The sequence below is a fragment of the Strix uralensis genome, chromosome 7 (genome assembly GCF_047716275.1).
Source record: "Strix uralensis isolate ZFMK-TIS-50842 chromosome 7, bStrUra1, whole genome shotgun sequence".
Classification (NCBI taxonomy): domain Eukaryota; kingdom Metazoa; phylum Chordata; class Aves; order Strigiformes; family Strigidae; genus Strix; species Strix uralensis.
This window is the reverse complement of record NC_133978.1, coordinates 19,412,106-19,424,446: the sequence shown is the minus strand read 5'-3', so window position 1 is coordinate 19,424,446 and position 12,341 is coordinate 19,412,106. Positions and strand designations below refer to the sequence as shown.

Here is a 12,341-nt window from a genome sequence, read left to right as displayed (position 1 = left end):
TCTTAGAAAAGGCAGGGAAAGCAGCTGTAGTTGTCAGGAGTTGGTGGAGTTGATGCAAAAAAATACATATATTGGAGAAATGTCAATCATGAAAATGAAGAGAAAATGAATCAGTAACAATCAGAGCATAAAGACTGATCACCCATCATGGTGAGACTAAGAAAGGTGGTGGCGGAATATGGGAATCATTTTCTATTTTCATTAACGATCTTGAGGACAGTATACAGTCAGCCCAGATCAGATGTGCTAACCACATCAGAAACAAAGGGAAGTTATACAGAAATGGGGAGGCAGTGGGGCTGAGTCAACTTGCCTATGATCTGGAAAGCTCTGGAAAGCATGCAGTGAGAACAAAGGTCTACAAAACTCTAAAGACAGGAAATAAAGAGGAGAGCTACAGATTTTAAGTTTGAGAAAACCCAAGGGCTGACAGGCAATAGCAATCCTCCTGAGATACTTGCATGGCAATAGACTTGTGAAGAATGTCAGTTGCAACTCTCAGTGGTATGCAAAAGAATTACTATGTATCTCTGTTCTTGTACGGAGATTTCAATTATTCATCTAGAAATTTGATGTTTCTAGATACTCATCTAGAAATACTATACCTGCAATTCTCTTTGTCTGAGGTGCAGGAACAGGTGGGAAAGGGAGAAAGTCTCTGTAGCTTAAAACTGACAGTGGAAAGTTAGAAAGAATGAATACAAAGGACAAGAGAAATATCCCCAAAACTGGAGAAAACATCAGAGCAGGCATGAGAAGGGAATACATTCTAGAAAGAAAAGGTGAAGAACCATCTGGGTAACAGTCCAAACAAACCAAAAAGGAATTTTTCACATTCTTATGGTGCAGCAGTGGGAGCCATAAAGGAGAAGGCCATGGAAAGGCAAGGAGGGTATGCTGAGCAGGTGTACTGGGAATATATTTAGATAGGTAGTGCTCCAAAGGGCAGACATCTGATTAGGTAGTCAGAATGGTCCTTAAATGTCTACTGTGTGTATATCAAGCCCCAGGCTCCCATAACTGATCATCCAAGTCACCTACCGTAGTTAACTCAGATTTTAAAAACTTGCCTAGCTTCTAAACCATGAGCTTGATTTTGCATTCCTGTTTAGCAAAACCCAGGAGTCTCCATGTCCCAGAGTAGGCTACTGTGCCGTGAGTATTGCTAAGGAAAGGCAGAGAAACAAAACTTTAAACTCTGCTGGCTCTGTGGGAGCCTGGAGCAGCTGTAGGAGCTGAACCAATGCAAGCCCAAACATCCTTGATGAGGCTACATCTTTCTGGCAAGAGATGCTGTACCATGTGCCTCCCATGCTGATAGCTTCTCTGCAGGCAGCCTCCCCACAGAGCCAGTGCAGCTCAGCAGTCCCACATCCTCCTGTGTTTATTCCAGGTATAGGTGCTCCTTAGCTCTGTTCACCACATAATGAACACCTTCCATCCCTCTTCCTTCCTTGCTTCCTTCCTTCACAGAGTTACTGGCTGCTGATTGTGATTTTTGTTTTAATGGCTGCTGTGCTCCAGCATTGATCAGGACACAGAGTTTTGCCTTCACATTTACTGACAAGATTCCTAACCTAAGAAAAGGCCAAGCTGGCCATGTGAGTTGCCATCCATGGCAGAGTGACACTTACATAAGGACACCCATGGACAAACATAAATCAGAAGGGGGGTAAGTGGTGGAGGGGTAATAAGAGAATATTATCTCAGTCTGCAGGGCTTCTGGGAACCTTACCTCTAGCTGGCAATAGAGTTGCATCACCTTCTGCCATGGGATATTATTTTGCCATCAGAAATGCTCTGCATTAAATACATGGCTTTCCTGGGAGCCTTCTGTACTGACGCTGTCCATGGAAATAAGTCTTGATGTAAAGCAATTGCTCATCCACTGCTAGGACTATCAGGTGGCAGGGAGCAGCTGAACATGCCTTTCTCAACATTCACTTCATGCTTGTACATTATTCAAAGGGAGAAAAAATAACTCCGTCCTCAGGAAGGCTGAAATTGCTACTTTCTTTGCTGTCCTAAGGAAGGTGAGTGCTAAAGACTAGGAAGAAATAGTACAAGGCACCAGGTCAGTTGTAGTGCCTAGCAGGGCCAGACATAAGAGAGCCAACTGAGTCTATCCTCTCAATACAGGGCAGAGCAGTAAGACAGTGCCCTGCCTGACAGAAGTAGCCTAGATTTGAAAGTTACCTCTATAGGATCCCTTAGGCAAAATAGATAAAGGAATGTTTAGCTCAAGGAAAAGAGAGACTTAACAACTGCCTTGCAATATTATCTGGCCTGGGGAAAAACATCTAGCATTTGGAGCAGAGAATCAGAAGTTAGAATCTGTGTGCTGTATTTCTGATTCAGTCTAGTAACTTTTTTGTGTCTCCATTTCCCATTCTGTCTCCCAGCTAAGTCACTTTTTAAAAACCTTCTTTATTTCTAGGCTCAGAGAAGTGTAAACTAGTCAGTCAAACTGCACGCTGAGGTACTCAGATGCAAACAAGCTTTTGATTACCTTGTTTTTAATATTATTGGATAGATCACAACTGTGAAATCAGGTAACATCTTGTTCTGCCTTCAAGTTTGGGTTTGAAATACTCCATGTGTAGCAGAGATCAGGAAAGATATTCACAATTAAGGTCACTTCAGGTCCATCACCCATGTACCACAATACATTTTTCAGTATTTTATTCTACCTGGAAAGGTCTTGATTAGTAGGGATCCCACTACAAGGAACTGTTCCAAGATCTGATTTACCAGCTCCTGCCTGTCTTTGATGGCAGTCCTCCACTGCCGATACCTAAAAAGCAATAAATTCTACCAGAGCTCACCAGCTGCTGCCAGACATGGGCACCCTTGCTGGAGTAAGTGCCTGCAGAGAAAATATCCTCTGGAAGTTGATATAGACAAGTCCCTCCCTGAGCTTGGCAGGGTGAAAGAAATAAATGAGCCACTGACAACACTCTTTTAGGGCTATGCTGACTGAAAATTTTCTCTGCTTGGTCCTTAATCGTGTGTAATACTACATGCCTCTGTGCCCATGAAGAGCTGAGCTGAATAGGGGCTCCTCAGGAGGCCCTTGGAATGAGTGCCCTGTGCTTGGACACACAGATAGCTAAGGAGCAATCTGAGCTGCTGAGATCTCCAAAAGGCCAGGCCTGGGAAATTTAACCCCCAACTTCTTTTCTGACACCATCATTTTCCCTGAGTCTTCTTCAGCCCAAAGTACTGAAGAAACCAATGACCTCCACCCTGTTTCCAGCACATAGAGGTGCTAGAGCACAGCTGATTGTGTGGCTGCAGCTTCTACATGTGACTCCCAGATCCCAGACCCTTTCTCTTTTCTGTTCCTTGAGACATCTTGGGTGAGGTAGACCCCAGTGCTAAAGCTGCATTAGGAAGCCCCAGTCCCTGCAGGTCTGACCTGACTCTGCTTCTTTCCAAGCTAGAGGAGCTAACCCACTTGACATTTGCAGGAATGAGGCTTTTAGAAGGAGATCCAGCACAGGAAGAGGGAATGGGTGAGTGGCAGGGTGCAGAGGACTTACTGGCCTGCTTGGCTTTCTCCGCGTACGTGGTGGTTAGGTCTTCGTCAACTGGGTGCTCCACTGGCCCTACCATGGGGATGAGATGGCGTTCCGCTCGGATAGCCTTGGTGGCATGGGGCAGGAGCATTGCCTCTGGAGAAGGATCCCGTTCCTCTGTCGATGGTGGCCGCAACTGCCCCTCGCTCTCCGAGAATGGAGTGTCTGTGCGGCTGCCAGGTGGGCAGGCAATCTCTCTCTTGGCCACTCCACCGGAGCTGGCCACCTCAGCTTCCCCCTGCACAGCAGCCTCTGGCGTGCTCTCGTAGCCACTCTGTTCGGACAGGGACACCTCATCCGGAGGTGCATCCCCCTTGCTGTTGGTGCTGTCGGGAGGGGAGCGCGGGCTCTTCTTGCGAGCCCGGCGGTGCTTCTCCTGGGCCACATTGTCAGCATCGCTGTCTGTCTCGCCGTAGTAGGCCTCACTGTCCGGCGGGGAGGTGATGCTCTCCAGGTGCCTCTGTGACCTCCGTGGCTGTGAGGGCTGTGCAGTGGCTGGGGCTCCTGCTGGTTCAGGGCTGAGTAGCTGTGCTGGAGTGCTGAGTGGGGATGGTGGAGAGAGCACTCGCTGCCCTGGAGAAGGGGAGCGCTGGAGCCGTGGGCCAGTCTGGTCCCCACCAACTATCCTGTGGGGAGAAGAAAAAGGTGAGCAAGGTCTGGTTGGTGGGGCCAAGCTGGAAGGACACCCCCACACATGAGAGAGGGGTAGGGATTGAGATGGTGTTTCAGGTGTCTTTCAGGTGGTACAGACACCTGAAGTGCAGACACCAAGGACATACTCATCTCTGACCTCAGCTACATGCTCTCAACCTGATTATCTGCTTCATGACTCTTTGAAAACCAGGTGTTAAACACTTGAAAATCAGAGTGCCCTGAGAGTATAAAAATCTGGGAGCCATCTTAATCAGCTCCCTAGGCATTTCTCCTGGGGAGGTGAATTCCTGCACAGCAAACATTCCCCAGGACTGTGGGACGTACCCCTTACAGCCTGCTGCTTGCTGGGGGTGACGGGTGGTGCCTCAGCCACCACACTGCACTCCAGCTGCTCCTGCAGCTGGGACTGCACCATGGAGCTGTCAGCTCTGCCAATCCCAGCACCCCCAAACTGCTTTAGTTCAGAGTGGGCTCCAAACAAAGAAGTCTGTGCTGTTTGTTTGCCCTGACCTCTATGTGGGAGTAAATAGCAAATACTTAGGAGAAAAAGGCCCAAGTGTTTTCTGGGGGTAGAACTCTGCTATCCTGTGGTAGGAGTCCACCCTACATGTGGCCTGCTCGCTGTGGGACTGCTTCACAAGCTAGCTACCAGTGTCTCGGTCTTGACCGCTGTACTGCAGTCATGCCAGCCAGCCCAACCCATGGTGGCATTCACTTTTGGCTTAGACATAGCATCTTCTAACCTGTAAGTCAGCTGGAAGGATGACTAGGGTAGGGGAAGGGCAGACTGGGGCAGTCAGGCCTATTGCTGACTGCCAGAGAGAGGGAGAACTAGCTATGCTGACAGGAAAAGAGCCAGCTCTGTCCTCCCTCTCCTCAAGAGTCTGAATTTCAATGGCAGTTTGACTCCAGACCACACAGATGGGGCAGGGAACTTCTTCCTTCCCTTGCCAGAGTCACCAGAGCTTCTTAGAGTTACAGAGGAGCTCTAAGTATTTGCCTTCTGAGCATGCATACCAGGAAGCCAGGCAGAAGCATTGCCTCTGTAAAGCTGTGGAATTCATGACTCGGATCCCAATTCCAAACTGTGAAAAATTCATACTTGTGTCAAACGCAAACCTTTGTTGAATCTAAGGGTGGGACAATTTCTCTGACAGTTTATTTTTTTAATAATATTTGCTATTATGAACTTTCACTGGGGAGCAAACTCAAAGCTCCCCAAGCAAAACAGAGCAGTTCTTCCTCTTCTTTAAATACTTGACAAGATAACTGAAAAGCATTACTGCTTGTGAGCCAGTTCCTCTGGTTCTGCACTGTCAGGTCACAGTCTCTCTCCCTCCCTCTCTCTCCACACACATCCCTCACTGACAGAAATGCATATACGACCTTGCATACTCCAGAGTCATCCAGCTACCTCTCCTTTCTGAACAGGACTGATTGGTATTTTCTCTGGGAACATAAATATGAAGTGGGAATAGAGATGTTATCAGAAAGCAATATTTGATGAGTTTTCCACTACCTCAAAATGAAGCCAGCTGGTTATGTTATTTCCAAACCATCTGATGTTGGCTCCCAGAGAGGGCTGCGAGAAGCCTGCCTTTGTCACTTTGCTAATTCGAAGTGTGCTGGCCCATGGGAATTTGTCCAGGCACCTGTTGGCTGCAGATTGGCTCTGATGGAGTGAGATAAGGCCTTGGCAAGGGACCAAGAGCTATTCTGGACATCTTGTTCAGGGCTCACTCATCCCACTTAATCACAGTTAGGGTATAGGGTGAGCACATCAGAAGGCACCGGTGCTTTCCCTGAAGCCAAGGGGAAGATCCTACGTGGTCAGGCTTTCCTTCTCTGAGTACTGCCCACTTCTGCCACTGCTTTACAGATGCCAGCAGCCAGCATGGCTCTCCCTCTCCACTGCTCACAGTGCTCTGTGTTTTCAAGAAAATCACATCTCCCAGTCCCCTTCACCAGGGCCTTATTTCCTGAGGGTGACTACTGTTATGGCAATAGTGTGGACTAGCTGGGACCTCACACAGCTTTGCTGCCTTCATCTTTATATGATTCATCTACAGCTTGGGCCTTATCCAGCATGCATGGAGGCAGCAGGTCAGCTTAGCACAGGAAGAACCAGGGATGTTACTGGGACCATTTTTGTGCTTAAATTTGAGCCTGGTCTCCAATATTCTGCTGGACGAGAGACTGGCACATGTATTTCTTCCTGTAAAAAGGGACTCAGCTACACACCTCTTACTGTTGTGGAAGTCAGTTCATACCCTGTTGGACTACAACAGCCTGCTGTAGTAAATATTCGGGTAATCTTGTCTTGGCTCAATTATCCAATGTGTAGTCAAATACATTTCTACAGAACAGTTATTTACCCAGAATGGAGTCTCTGTGAATTGCTGAGATGAACTGCCTTATGACATCTGCTTGCCTGGAGCCTAAACTGCTCATTCTTTGCAGCATAGCCCTCACTGCAAACATTTCCCTCCAGTCTGAGGGGCAGTGGCAGGAAGGTCTGAGGTCATTTCAGCCCCAGGGCCAGGCACTCTGGAGAGCAGCACAGATACAGTGCAAAACCTTTGGATAGCCACATGTTAGCCATGGGGAAGTCCTCCTAGTACACCTTGCAGTATGGAGAAACCAAAGGCTTCCTGCCTACCTTCTTTCTGCTAGGCATGGATAGCTGCTGTGCTGGATGAAGCTGCCCTGCTGCCTGCACTGTCAGAGCACTGGCTCTTGGGAGCAGGTTACCTTTTCACACGAATGTTGAGCGTGCCATTGGAGGAATCGATGATCTGCATGGCGGTAGCGTGGGAGAGGCCAGCACATGACTTCCCATTGATAGATACTAGCACATCATTTTCCCACAAGCCTCCACGACATGCTTTGCTTCTCTTTCGGATCTGGAAGAGCAGGAGAGAGAGGATAGGGATGAAGGGAAGAACAGCAGCTATTTAGTTCAATTGCTTGTCTCCTGCTGGCCCTTCTATTGCTCTGTCCCTGACAGAATAAAATAAGGCCTAAGACTACTGTGCTGCCAGGATGGAGGACCAGTCCTCTTGGGTGAGCCCTGGCTGTCCCTTTTGGTCTCTGTATTCCTGTTAATTCCAAGAGTCACTCCTCTAAGCATAGGCCTGAGCTGATCACCAACCCAATTCAAGTCCTTCAGTGCAAATCAAAGACTCAGGAACATCTACATGCTCTTCTCCACTCATTCCCTATCTCCTAAGTTGCTTAGGGAGTCTGTGTTTCAGAGAGGGAACAGGAACTCTTACCATACTATCCGTGTACATGGCTGTGTGTCCTTCTGTACACCCCTACTGTGCTTCCTTGGTATGATCCCGGACGCTCATGCAGAGCCCCTGCAGTTACCATCCCAGGGGAAGCTGACATCGAGAAGTGATGGTGGCTCCAAGGCACTTCCTGCTGTCAAGCATTCCTGCTCTAATGGCTTTGGCCAATGTATTTCTGGGCATCTGCATCAGGCCACATGGTGTCCTGTTACACAAGTGTAAACTTGTAGTTAATCTTTAGCCTTAACAGGAGCTGTGCAGGATATGCATCGCTATATCTGAGAATGGAGTCTGGGTCTCAAGTTCCAGGCTAGTTCCTAGATCTGGCCTCTCATGGCCATCTTACACCAAGTGTTTCCTCTCCCTTTTGTTCCATTATCCATCAGTTAAACTTCTTACTGAACCCCCCTCAACCCAGCCTAGCCTTTCTGTTAGGACAAACAAGCAAACTACATGACCACTCAGCCCAAAATCACAGACCTGTCCCATATAGGCAAGCAATGGGATAGTCTTGTAGGACAGCTTGGCACCAATAATGCGCTCATTTTGCACATAAAATAGTATCTGGGAAAAAACACTGGATCAAGGCAAATGAGGCCGAAGGTAGTAATACACTGGATTTGTAGATGCTTCTAGAATATTTCTTCAGATCTTGCAGTTAAATGAGAGACAAATCAGTGCAGAGCTGTTTAACAGAGGGTGCAGTGAATGAACTGTGGCAGAACCCTGCAAAGAGGTAATATACAGCAGGGCACCTGCTCCCATATCTCATAGCCTTGCTGCTCAAGCAACCAGACTCAGCTATAAAATCACACAAGCTTCTTTGCCTGCACTCCCATGGCAGCCCCAGGAAAGAGAAGTGGATGTGAAAGGATTGCTGCCCTGTCACTGTTCTTGCAAGGGCAAGAGGGCAGCAGGAAAGGGGAGAGCTGGAGCCCTGATGAGGTCCTGTGGCATGGCTGGCTGGTCTCAAGGCCCAGACCTTCTGCACCCATGGGGTGTGTGCATGCCCAGGGCTCAGCTCTGCTGGCTTGTGTTGAGCAGGCAAGAGCAGCACTCCTCCCAGGTCAGCCTGTCAGCAGGACAGAGACGTGTTGGGGAAGAAGATGGAAAGAGGAGGGCTATGCTCCAAGTTGTTTGTGTGTTCACTGGCACTTTATCACTCTGTAGCCTCTCCAGCTTGACCCCAAATTTTGCCTGCATGCTTAAAATAGGGACTGGCTCATCCCAGCTGCCACATCCATCAGCCTCTGTCATTTTAGTCCTTTATCTCCCTCCTTATAAGCCTGGAATGAGAATGTGTGGGTCTGTAATGAACTACTGATGAAGAACCACTTTTGTGCTGCTACAGTATAAACGCTGCTTCCTGATACTTCCTCAAGGTGCAGCTGTTAACTGAGAAGAGATAGCAGACACATTTTCCAGTGCTGCCTACCGACACAGCAGCTAATGCAGAGTTAGGAAGTTGAAGTGAGGTTAGAAGGAGGGCCTCCTTCTGGTATTCCCCAAAAGGCCAACTTGCTGCTCCATGGCCAAGTGCTTTATGCTCAGCACTGGATGGGAACACACTTGCTGAGTATCTCTCCCAATTATAGAGTGAGGGGACTGCGGGTTAAAGGCTGTCAGCAGGTGCTCAGAGCATTCCTCACATGCCATCATACTCCTCCGTGCTCACTGAAATCAATTGGATGTGGGCCGGTGACCACCCAAAGCAGAGCCAGTAAGCTTTCTGCAATCCTCTGGTCCTACAATACTGCAGGACTTTGCAGCAAGTGTTTGGGATTCCCAGGCAGGGAGGGTCACGCTGCACTGCCTGCTGCTGCTTTAGGCACCTTCAGATCAGATTAGGCTGGTGGGCACAAGCTGCCCCATGAGGGCTAAGGAATGTGAGCAGGCAATGCACTTCTTTTGTGGTTAGTAAAGATGCTGGCTCTGGCTTGGTCTGTGCTCAGATTTTACCTGGCTGGCAGAAGGCCCACGCACTAAAGCAACTATAGTTATTTCAGTGCTGTTGCAGGAGCCTGCAAACTAGCTCTATAATCCAGGACAGGACTTCTCCCTGTCTCCATTCCTCTTCGGGAAAACAGGACAAGGTCTCTTCCAGCTCAGGAAGAGACCTACAGAGTCTGAAAATAGCCCATAAATGTTCTTGGCTATCAGTCTCCCACGTGTTTATAAACCCCTCCCTGGAAGTTTATGAATCTGCTTCCCAGGGGCAGAGGGAAACAAAGTATTCACAGCTTCATTTTAATGATAAACCCCTACCCCACTCCATTTGCCAGAGAGGAAAGCAAAGGGGTTAAAGGCAGAAGAGGATTGTGCAAGGAGAGAATGAAGAAAGCATGTCATACAGAAAGGACAGGACTTAACCCAGAACCATCACAGCAGGGTGCAGTGTGCTGGAGGCTGGAGAGCCTCTGGACAGAGATCAGCACAAGCCTGCCAGTTTTTATAGGACTGCCAGCACGGTGCTGTGGAGACCTTTGATGACAACCCATAGCCTGCACGTCTCGCTCACAGTGAGGGCAGCACTGAGCCTTGGAGGCCCCAGGCCAGGGCAGCTGCCCAGTCCAAAAGCCAGGCTCGCTGCCCATCCTGAAGGTCAGGCTGCCCTCACGCTCAGACACTTGCTCCCCATGTCCAAAAGATGCCCTCTCCTGGGCACCCAGGGAGCCACAGGAAGCGTCACTAACGGAGCTTCTGCTTAGGCTGCAGACAGGTTGGAAGGTGTCACCCAGCAGCTGTTCTGAAGAGATAGGAAAGGATGGGAAAGGTGGCATTTCAAAGAGAAATCCTTTCTGCTTCCTGTAGCAGATCCCTGGAGAGCTTTCTTGTGCAAGTGAGAGACAGCCCCGAGGGACTCTGACAAGTAGTCAGAGCTAGCCCTAGACCTAGCCCTAGGGGACTGCACTGTCAGACCTTCTAGCACATACTGTAAGAACTGACCTCTCCTTCTGGTGGGGGGGCGAACCCCACAAATTCGCTGAGCCTCTTGTAACTAACTGCCTGTTACACTTTGCATTTTGTGCCTCAGTGGACACACTGCCCCATGGCACACCTTGGCTCACATGGGAAGAATGTCCTGTTTAGATTTCATCTGTGTTTAGGGAATCCCAGCTTCAGGGCCTTACTCATTTATGGAAATACAAATCAGTGTGGAAAACTGGAACTATAAAGTAATGAAACACATTTACTCAGAAGCTTGTCCATCTCGCTGCCCTCTCAGCAGGACTTAAGTTGTGACAACAGAGCTCTTGTCAAAGAGGTTTGGGTGTCTGCAGTACCTAGGTATATGCACATACATGTGTATGTTTTCTTTCATTACTTTGCTCTCTTCCTCTCATTGATCATATTGAATCAGGTGGGAGGGAAAGGACAGAGGCAGCTGAGGGTAAAAAAGGAAAAGGGTGAAGGCAACAAATGAGGAGGAAAGGAAAAAGAAAAGGTGTTGAAGGGAAGGCCAGTGCTAGGAGAGGCCGGGAAGGCCAGGGCTAGGATCAGGCCTTAGCAGTATAGTACAAGCTTCCTTGTACAGCCCTGGGGAGACAAAAGGATATGCTGATTATTGGACGTGTCTCGGGGCAATTCAGCCTAGCTTTCAGGAACAGAATGCAAAAGAGGAGGGGGTCAGATGCAACTCGGCAGCATCTGTCCTTCAGTAGGGACTATATTTAGATAGTGGTATGTGGGGGGTGAACACACGCTGGGATGCTAAGAATAGAGTAATCCTGATAGTAACTCAGTGGCTTCACATCTTGCCTGAGTACAGCCCAGGGAACCTGTCTTGAAACTTTGCAACCACCCTCCCTGCTGGCCAGCACCGCTTCTTCATAAGAAAGGAAATATGCTGTGGGTAATCAGAAGTGGTTTGCAGTGCCTTTCAGGAATAAGCATAATAGGTTCATGCCCTTGCCTCCTGAAAGCACCTACCACCTTCTCTCACTGGGAGAGCTCAGTCTATATGGTAGGAAGACAAATTACCTTATCAGTCTTCCCCTAATCTCCTAAAATCTTTCCATCAGCAACCTAGCAAACTCAGGCTAAGCCAGAGCTGTATATCAAGTACAATTTATCTTCCCATCCAGTGCTCCTTCCACTCTCCTGTTGCATCTCTCATCACACAGCTGCCCCCCTTCCCTCAGCAGCTACAATGCCATGAGGTCCAACACTCCATGGCAACCTGGCAGTGTTTAAATTTCATTCCCAGCCTTATGTGAAATGTAGTCCTGTCACAGGGTTCCTATGGAGAGGTAAGAACTGCTTTGTTGTAGTATAAAGCAGTATAAAGCATTACCAACAGGGAATGAACTCAGGCAGGAGCCAATCAGCATTTGGGTCTGCTCCTCCCAGAACTTCCTGCTCAGCCAAACCACAAATGCAGTTTCTAGATGCAAGAGCAGAAACGAACACCCTTCATCTCCTTCTTTCTGAACATCTGTGTTGACATAATTTTGGTTACTGGAACAGTTTTTTTCCTCCAAGGCCTGGGTGTAATCTTTGCTTGTGCAAGGAAGGATACCTCTGTGGCTAAATCACTAGAGTGGGATTCAGGAGACCTGTATGATTTTTTGTGTGACCTTGGAGAAAACACTCCAACTATGAGCCATAAATGACAGGAGCCCGCAAATCAGGATGTTTTTCAACAGTCTTCTGCTCTGGCTCTTAAATTTTCTTTGTTTCAGCTGCCCACCTGGACACAGAGATCCAGTAAGATACTTTTTCTATGCCTTGTCTATTAAGTATGTGAATAACATCACATCTTCATGGCAATGCCATATTTTTATTGGAAGCTATTTTACAGGAGAATATTTACTCT

At 48.2% G+C, this 12,341-nt stretch overlaps 1 protein-coding gene across 3 annotated transcripts in view; it reads right to left on the bottom strand.

Annotated features, from left to right (window-relative positions):
* Window positions 1-12,341, bottom strand: part of SYNPO2L (synaptopodin 2 like) — a 41,741-nt gene that overhangs the window by 18,282 nt on the left and 11,118 nt on the right. For all 3 annotated transcript variants that reach the window (XM_074874653.1, XM_074874652.1, XM_074874655.1), the window contains 2 exons: window positions 6,984-7,135; window positions 3,543-4,204 (listed from right to left, as the gene is read on the bottom strand). In XM_074874653.1, coding sequence (XP_074730754.1) covers window positions 3,543-4,204; window positions 6,984-7,135 — 814 coding nt within the window. The remainder of the gene's footprint in view (window positions 1-3,542; window positions 4,205-6,983; window positions 7,136-12,341) is intronic.